This window comes from Chanodichthys erythropterus, chromosome 16, assembly GCF_024489055.1.
Source record: "Chanodichthys erythropterus isolate Z2021 chromosome 16, ASM2448905v1, whole genome shotgun sequence".
Taxonomy (NCBI): Eukaryota; Metazoa; Chordata; class Actinopteri; order Cypriniformes; family Xenocyprididae; genus Chanodichthys; species Chanodichthys erythropterus.
In genome coordinates, this window is record NC_090236.1 from 35,052,280 (window position 1) to 35,062,416 (window position 10,137).

The 10,137-nt window shown below is 34.5% G+C and overlaps 1 gene segment (V, D, J or C); it reads right to left on the bottom strand.

Annotated features, from left to right (window-relative positions):
• Nucleotides 1-4,768: 4,768 nt before the first annotated feature.
• On the bottom strand, nucleotides 4,769-7,504 carry LOC137003179 (T-cell receptor alpha chain V region RL-5-like). The segment is given in 4 exon segments: nucleotides 4,769-4,898; nucleotides 5,062-5,326; nucleotides 6,947-7,242; nucleotides 7,427-7,504. Coding segments are annotated over 3 exon segments (339 nt in total).
• Between the last annotated feature and the right edge of the window lie 2,633 nt (nucleotides 7,505-10,137).

A 10,137-nucleotide genomic window follows, 5' to 3' on the forward strand; every position in this document is an offset into this window, starting at 1 on the left:
AGGGGGATCTGCAGGTATTACACCGCCTGACTCAAAAACAAGAAGCAGAAATTCCGGTCTGGATCCAAGATATTGTCGATACCAATGTAAATTACGTGCTTGGCTATCATCATATTTGCATGAGAGAATGACTGACTCTCTCTCAGGGACATGTTTTGTGGTCTGCAATGATGTTATTGTCTGGCCAACAGATTTATCTGCAAACAGAGCATGAGAAACAAACATCAGGAAAAACAAACTAAATGTTCAGCCATTATCTGCAATCTGTACAGCTACAAATTATTGAATTTTCAACATAAATAGTAATGTTTTTTGTAAATATTCATATGAGATCAAATATAATATTAAAATAAAATAATATAAATGAATGAAAAAGTGACATAATCCTACTCACCCAGAATGGCTAATAGTACAAGTAAAAAAAGAGATCTCATATTTGCACTTCTGAAAAACAGACTGAAACAGACTGAAGAGATGAATGCCAACACAATCTCTTGAAGCTCCACCCACATATCTCAGTGTGATTATGATTACAAAAACATGCCATACATGGAAGACTGTGAAATACATTTTACATATTAATATACAGTTTTTCATATGAGAAAAAGATTTATGATGCAAAATGTGACAATGATATTTAAAGTGGCAACAAACCTGTGAACACACTTCAATAATGAATAATTTAGATTTAATATAGATATCAATATGTTTGTATGCATATGCCAGGAAAATATGCAGTAATGGAAAAAAAAAAAAGAAAGAAAAGCTTTGATCATGAGCATAAAAAAATGTCTGAATTGTTAGAATGTTTTTAAATCTCTATCCACTGAATTGGCTGTATTACTTTCTCTCCTCTCCACCTACAGCTGGTGTGTGGTGAGCGCACTGGCGCCGTTGTACTGTGGCTGCATTCATTCAGTCAAATACATTTCTTAGAATTCTGGTATTATGTATTTCATAGTGACACATATTCTGTGTTCTTGAACAAAAGGTCAGTTGTTTATTTAACGAGACAATGATAAGACATTAATCATCGGATCCCTCCCAAGTGCTGGATTAAAATGCCCAAATGCACAATCATCCAACAGTTACTGAACATTGAGCACAGACACACAGATTTCAGTTTCCATTCTGAATGTGTCTGATTTTTGTACAGTGGGTGTGTGTTTCCTGTCACTGTGGGCTGCAGGGCGCAGTAATACAGAGCAGAATCAGTTAATGCAGTGCCAGTGATCTCCAGATCCACACGATTCTTCTCCTCATTTAATCTAGCAGATATTCCAGGAATTGGAGGCTCAGCTGGTTGCTTAAATTTAGCTTCATTAACCAGAAACAGGAAGTCTGGTCTGGATCTCGGGTACTGACGATACCAGTGGAGAGCATCTGTAGCAGCAGATCCACTGTAACTGCAGGACAGGGTGATTGTTTTACCTTCTGAGACTAATTCATTAGGAGAGACTGGTGCTATTCCCTCACTAGAGGCATCACCTGAGAGAAAGACAGGGAGAAAGATGGGAATAATGAATGGAGATGAACAGAAAAGTAAAATACTAAGTATTGTACTAATCTCAGTAATGTTTATTTGACTAATTGTATTTATCTTACCTGTTAAGAGGAAGATAAGACACAGACAAAATAGGAATATCATTTCTGACAGGGAAAAAAATGAACAGCTATGTTGAACTATCTCTGAAACTTCTGCATGCCTGAAGTAATTTCAGTACCTTGTATCTCCTCCTCTCATGTGCGCTTTGAAGAATTGGTTCAGTTTATTTTCATTTTTGAGTGAAGAGCGCCCTCTTCTGGATGATTTCAGACATCACAAGTTTCGATGTACTTAATGTAGAAATTTCACATTGGCCTGTGGAAAAAATTTCAGTAAAATAGTCAATCAAATCCATTAAGAATAATTGTGACTATATGAACTTTCTCATTTTGATGCTTTTAAGGAACCAGAAATGTAGCTGACTCCAGTTAATACCAGATATTACATCAAATTAAAGTGCAAACCGCATTGTATGTCACAGAGCAAACACTCACACAACAGGAACATGTGCCACCTCGTGGTGATTATTGGTTTATTTTAAGCAAGTTTATTTATTGTTTTGTTTATTTTCTGTATAATTCAATTCACTTTGCTGTTCACATACTAATACACTTTTTTTTCAACTGCATGTAACTTAAATGCTTTAATCTCATTTAGCTAGTGATAATTTATATTTTAGGGAAGACAAACCATTGTATAATATATTTGACAGTATATAAGGATATAATCAATTATAGTATAATTCATTTAATTTTTTTCATTAACATTTTTATGTTGTTTTTTAACTAATACCAAGTTCTGTCATGAAACTCCAGATGGCGCAGGCTGATGGGTTCTTAGCACAAGCTGCTGACAATCACATTGTTAACTACGAGACTCAAGCTGATTGGTTCCTGTTTCATCTGTAGCCAATGAGCTTGCTGCTCAACATTTAAATAGTTCATCAATGTTTGCTATAGAAGTTTTCAGCACACTTTCAGAGTTCCTCAGAAACCCTCCACCTTCTCCAGCTCCACCTGTAGATCTGCTACGGGTCATTTCATATATGCTATTTGTGCAGCAGCAATGTAGAGTGTATGTATTGTGCATGTTTTGGCAGTAGCAGCAAGTCTCTGTTCTCTCTTCAGCAGCAGCAGCAGATCTATTCTGCCAAGACCATTAACATTGTCATATCGATTAACATGCTAAATTCTTCTGAGAGTTGTCATGATAGAAATGATTTTATGATCATAGCTGTGCATTTCAACACCACTTATTGCATATGGAGTGTGGTTGGAGGTTTTTGTACAGTGTTGTTGAGTTTTCTGTCACTGTGGGCCTCATGGCACAGAAGTACAGAGCAGAGTCTGTCACTTCAGCAGAGGAGATCTCCAGAAACACCGTCTTATTTTTCATGGTCATTTTGCCATCCAGTCTAGGAATAGGAGGATCTGCTTTTATGACAGTCTTCTTGTCTGACTCAATGACAAGGAGCAGAAATTCCAGTCCTGCTCCAGGATATTGTCGATACCAAAGTAAATTCTGTACACTGACATCATATTTGCATGACAGAATGACTGTCTCCCCCTCAGTAACTTGTGTTTGGCCCTGCAGTGATGTTATTGTGTCTGCAAAACATTCATCTGCAAAATGTGCGTAGAACATGTTGATCAAAAATAATGATAATTCTAAAGTAAACTTATGGAAACTTGTGAATTATCACAACATCAGACATTTGACATTAACAGGTGCATTATAGTTGTAGTTATAAATATATTAATATTTAAGCTGGTCTCTTACATACCCTGTGTTATTGTCAGCAGCAGCAGAGAGCACAGGAACATCATGACTGCACTGTAAAACACAAATGAATCTTGTGATTGAGAATGAAAGTCTCTCATGAAACTTTCTCAAAGCTCCACCCACATCTCATCATCTGAGGGCTTAATATTCGAATGCAATTGGCCCAGAGAAATGAATGCATTAATGCATTAAATAATTATTTTATCTGGGTGTGATCACACATTGCAAATCAATGAATAATACATTTTGACATTTTAAATGTTTTTTTTAAACCTCAGATTCTTCTTAAAAATGTTCCGTAGAGAGCCGTTACATTGTAAATTCAGCACCTTTGCTTTAAAAATGTATTTAAAATGCCAAACCACAAACATTTTGATTTACATTTACTGTAAGTACAGCTTGTTTGGTGTTTCATTCATTTTGTTCTGAGATTAAAGTAAAACTAAAGTGGACATTTAAAAAGAACAAAACACATTGTCTAGTTTAATTTTCCCTGCATGATTACTTTATGTTGTGGTAATTGTAGGCCTATTGTTTTTTTTTTTTTTTTTAATGAAATTAGACGCCATCAGTGTGTTTTTTATACCAACATTTATAAATGAATATCTTATTGTAGTAATAATAATATGCTACAGATTGTACATCGTAGCCGATTATCTGCAAATTCCTCTTATACTTATACTATTCTTATACTTTTAAACATTATTGACACATTAATCAACCACAATTTGACAAACTAAACAAAAATAGTTAACTATTATAATGTTTAAAATATTTTCTTAAATTTTTTTTACAATAATGATTTTTTTTTTTTTTTTAAGTGCATTTCTAACCACTTTATCTCAAGTGTTTTTCCCCTTTTGCAAATCGATTGGATGTATAGCTTTAACGTACATGTCTATTTTAGTTTCAGACACCTGCAGGTGTTTCCACACACTCATTATGCCCTAATTTGTCTGTAACCTATATGAGGTTTGGTGAATCCTTTGCGTTTCAAAAATAGACAGAGATGGATATCAGTTCAAACTAGAACTGTGCTAAAATAGGTTATTCTTGAACAAGAAGCAGCAGACTGACAACTGGCAATCAATAAATAAAAATAAATAAAATGCACAAATTATTGATTCAATATACAGTATATGCAGTACAAGAAGTCATGTTATATAAAATAATAAGAGTTGTTTTCACAATATAAAGCCCAGCGCTCCACTTGTTAAATACATTTGTCTCTGTGTCAGGTTTTTGTACAGTGTTCTTGTGTTTCCTGTGACTGTGGGCTGCAGAGCACAGTAATACAGAGCAGAGTCTGATACTGCAGCAGAGGAGATGATCAGATCCACATGTTTTGTATTTTTATTAATTCTTGGTGTTAAACGCTGTGGTATGTTTTTACTCATCGTCCCAGTTTCATAGATGTAGAGGAGGAACTGTGGTGTAGATCCGGGATATTCAGAGTACCACTGGAGAATATCAGGCACTCCACTGTAGTTACATGTGAGAATTACACTTTCACCCTCCAAAACTTGTTTTTGTGAGTCATGAGACGTTATCATGTTTGTCAGGATGTTACCTGAGAACCAGTAAAATAAAATGAAACAAACCAGGTATTAAAATTGCATTTGTAGAATAAGAAGTATATTTAATAATTGACAATTTCTGCTAAAAGAAATTATAATCAATGCAATTATTATTTAATTTAAGTAATTAATTCTGAGAAATTAATCAAAACTCACCTATATGAAGAATCAAAATTAACAAGACAGTAAGGTACATGTTGGTTGATGTTCTTACAAAGAGTGACAGTGAAGTGATTCCATTCATCAACAGAAAACAAGTCAAATACAAGCCAAGTCAAACTACTGTATTTAAAGAGCGCCACCTCTTGAACAGTTATGTACCTACTGGGAACCATTGATACTCAAATGATCCTGTTGCAGTTCTCATTCATCTGTGACAGGAACTGATGCACAGGCTCTTTCATCATGACAATCAGATTCACTATTGTAAAAAGGAATATAAAGATCAATAGCACCCTGTAAACATGAAGGGACATTTTTAGACTAAGCACTAAAAATTACGGTTAGACTTTATTTTAAGGTGACATAATTACATTTTACTTACTCAAATAAGTACTACTGAGTAATATTAATTTACTACATGTACATAGACTTTCGCTGTGGTTATGGTCTGGTTTACGATTAGTTACTTGTAATTATGCATAATTTACTTCATAATTTACTCTTTACTACATTTTACATGTAGTAATGATGTGTAGTTATGTCACCTTAAAATAAAGTGTTACCAAAATTACTACACTGTCTAGAACTACAAAAACTTGCAACATTTTGCAATATATTCAGTGTAAACAAACAAGAATTGGAGTCAATGTTAAAAAAATAGAAATAAAAATAAAAACAGCGACAATGCACATGCAAAATTTCATATGTATTCAGACTGATTTTTGAGAGCTATGCCCCATGAACTCATTAAATCCTGCAGTGAAGCCATAGATATAATTTGCATGCATTAAATATTTTAAAATGTATGCTGGTCTGTGTGAAATTAAACTCTGCTTATTCATTGTCAGATTTATTACTTACCCTGTTCACCAAGTGAGAAATGAACAGGGAAACAATTAAGACATACTAAATTTTGATCTCTCTTAAAAATACACAAACACCCAAACAAATGGTCTTTGGTAATGATTCTCTACCTCATTTTAATCTAACGCAATACTGGCAATTAATTAACTTTGGTCAGTCATACAGTATTTTCATCACTAAATAATGAATAGATGAAAAAAAAAAAAAAAAAAAAAAAAAAAAATTGGTAACATAAGATCCCAAAAAAGAGCTAAATACATTTGTTCTTAACATTAATAAAAAATACTATTCATTGTTGGTTCATGTTAGCTCAGATCCATTAAATGATATTAACAGAATCCAATTTTGTTTTTATAATGTGTTGGTAAATGCTGAAGTTAACATTAACTAAGATTAATAAATGCTTTAGAAGTACTTTTCATTGTTTATGTTAAAAAAAAGTAGTTAAGTGCAGTTAACAGTATTCCGTCATTAATGAATAACTACAAGAACAAATGAGTAATGCAATACTTGCATTAGTTACCATTTAACTAATTAGTAAGAAATAGCACTCAGTTGAATGAGATAATTCACTATTAGCAGTAACTACTATTTTTTTCATAAGTCCCAGAGAATTAATCAGAATTACAGGTTCATATAATGAGAGTAATGCATAATTAATTCTAAAGTAAAGATCATGATAACCCACTAGTATTACCATGATCTTCTCTTTAGAATACTGATCCAAATGGCCAGTAATTCCTTTAGAAGGATGTAGTAACACTTGAGTCATTAGTTATTCATTAATGATGGAACAGTATTCTAAAGTGTTACCAAGTTAACAAATGAAACCTTATTCTTGTAAAATGTTCCCTAAACAGTATAACTAGAGTGTGATTCAGAGCAGATGTGGTAAAAAAATATATATCCAAGAGGATGCAGTGTTTCTACAGTATTAGTATATTTTTCAGTACTTAAACACACTTTGTCAGGCCAGATTCAGGTTTTTGTACGGCGCTGTCGGGTTTCCTCTCACCGTGGGCTTCAAGGCACAGTAGTACACTGCCGAGTCTGATGCTTTCACAGAGGAGATCTCCAGATCCACAGACTTTTTCTTTTCATTTAATTTCACTGACATGCCAGGCTGCATGATTTGAGACTCGCCGCTGTTTTGTAGTATCAGAAGAAGGCAATGTGGACTTGACCTTGGATATTGACGATACCAGTACAGAGAAAGGGCTGAAGAGTAGTTGCAAGACAACGTGACTTTATCCCCACTCGTCCTATAAACCTCAGTTTGGACAGGAGTGATGAAATCTACACAGCTGCCACCTGAAAAAGAGAAATGAGTATTTGTAAATGTACGTCTTGTATTTTGGCTATTGTTTGCGAACCTGACTTCTGAAGGATTTATTGCACAGGAATAGTAAAGATCTCACAGTGCATAAATAATTCTGAAAAGTTTGTGGTTAAGGGGTGGAAGTTGTGAAAAATAATCAAATATTGAGCTACTCACCTCCGAATGTGGAAAGAAAGCTTAGTAAACAGAGTATCATTGTTCAGGCCGATGTTCTGACTGACAGCTCAGTTTGTAGCTAATCTATTTCAAAACCACATCCTCAGGATGGCCTAGATGGTGTCAGAACACTAAAGCCCCTCCTACTGACCCCAAACACACATGTTTTAGGTTTAGAGTTGGGGTCCAGCTTTTAGAGACAGTCTCAAAATTATCAGCAGAACAAACATAAGAAATTTAAGGTGACTATGCTGATTTTTATTTTATTCTACATTTATCCATAGAAACGTACAGCAAACAAACTCAACTCAAAGCCCAAACTTATATGCAAAATAGGCTATATCTAGACTTAAAGGGTTAGTTAACCCAAAAATTACATTTCTGTTCCACTCTCCGTTCATCTTCAGAACACAAATTAAGATATTTTTGATAAAATCTGATGGCAGTGAAAGCAAGATAATTAACACTTTAAAATTCCCAGAAAGGTACTAAAGACATATTTAAAACAGTTCATGTGACTACAACCTTAATGTTATGAAGTGACAACTTTTTGTGTGCCAAAAAAACAAAATAATGACTTTATTCAACAATATCTACTGATGGGCATATCCGAGTTGTCATGATGAAGTATATTTTTGTAACATGTTTCATGCCTGTAGCTTATTGTGGGTTCAGTAATACTAACAACAACAAGAAATGCATCTTCCAGAGTGATTACTTTTTTATTTAAGATTTTGCTCAATATTTAGAAATGATAGAAATTGCAATATCTGGATACATGTTCTGCATTTCAACACTGTTGTGTTCACAATATAAATGCTGCTTCATTAAATCTATTAATCTCTTGGTTTTGGCTACTGTATCAGTTGCAGGTGTTCCCACATACAGTAATGGTTATGGCAGATAATTTGTCTGGGTTTGGTTAATACTTTGATGTTTCTGAGTTCAAAGTATGCATGTTTTTGTACAGCTTGTCAGTAACTTTGTATCACTGGGTCTTTCCAAAGAGCGCAGTAATAGAGAGCTGAATCTTTCAGAGCAGCTGCTTTGATAATCAGTTCAGTGGATGTTCTGGTTGTAGATGATTCAAAATGAGGATCTGGTATATTACTCCTGCCATCTCTTGATCGAGCACCTTTCCACAGTAAATACTGTGGCTCACTGTTAGGAAACTGTCTATACCAATAAAGATCAACACTTTCACTGTTTGTTTCATATGAGCAACTTAATGTGACCCGGTCAGTTTCATTTCTAATAATAACAGCCTCATCTGGTCCAATGCGATCACCAAGAACAACTGGAAAGGAAATAAAAAGTGTTATGTAAAAACTTTAATAAATATCTTATTAAGCTTTGAAATTATACATTCATATGAAATATTTATATACATTTTATATTAAATACCTGATGTAGCGATGACAATTAGTACTAGTGATCTCCTCATCCTGCTTCTGTTCACAATCCCTTGATGATTTGTTTCTGTGTAGTCTAAAGTGGTTGACTGCAACATTTCATCTTTATGCACGCGCCCTCTAGTGGTGTGTGTGCAGACTCTCTGGTCTCATGGTTTCTAACATCTAAGCCGTTTAGCTTTGAGCAGGTTTTAGTATGGTGTACATGGTGTTTTCTGCCACTGTGGGCTGCAGTGCACAGTAATACAAGGCAGAATCCGTCACATCTGCAGGGAAGATTTCCAGATTCACCGTCTTGCTTTCTTTATGAACTGAGGCTGTGAGCCGAGGGTGAGGAGGTTTAGCGGTCTGATTTTGTCCCGACTCCATGATTAGAATCAGGAATTCCGGCTTAGAGTTTGGGTATTGTCGATACCACTGGAGATTATTCATTGACACAGTGTACTGGTATTTACAAGAAATAGTCAGTTTGTCATTGACCTTTGCATGGACAGCAGGAGATGTTGGAGTAATGCTGTCTTGTGTACTGGTGCCTGAGAAGAATGTTGAATTAATCATTTAAAGCAAGTCACATCAACTTTATTTGTATAGCTCTTTATACAACACTGATTCAAAGCAGCTTCACGAAAATAATGGTGTTGCAAAATTAAACAGTTACAAATTTAATTTCAGCTGTAAAGCATTATTCAGCTCAGTTTAGTTCAGTGTTGATTCAATTCAGTTCATTAACTGTTACAAAGTAACTAAAGTTAGCATTGAATCTGCACTGCTAATGTGGAAAGTAAATGCATATAGGTAAAGAACAGAAATCTTACCAATGAAGGCCATTAAAATTGGTAACAAATAGAAAGACATTGTTTCGAATGATGGTTTCCTCACTGAGCTTTGCAGAACTGCCATAACAGCCTCCTTCAGACAACTGAAGCTCTCAACCAGTGCTTTCAACACCCAATCACAGTGCAGTGAAGTCTCTGCAGGTGTCACCAGATGCTAGAGACTCTACATAGGGCTGTTACAAACTCATAAGTTGATGTTCTTGTGATCTCCAGGGGTCTAAAGTAATGTTATAGAACACAATATAATTTTTTATTTTAAGATTTTTTTCAATATATCAAATAATATAATAATGAACGTTCCTTAGAAGCTTAAACATCAGTGGAACCTTTCCACTGCAATAAAGGTTCTTTGCAGTGAATAACGGTTCTTCAGATTATTAAAAAGTTCTTCACACTAAATAATGGTTCTTTGAAGAACTGTTACCTAAAAGGTTCTTTGGGGAACAAAAAATGGTTCTTCAAT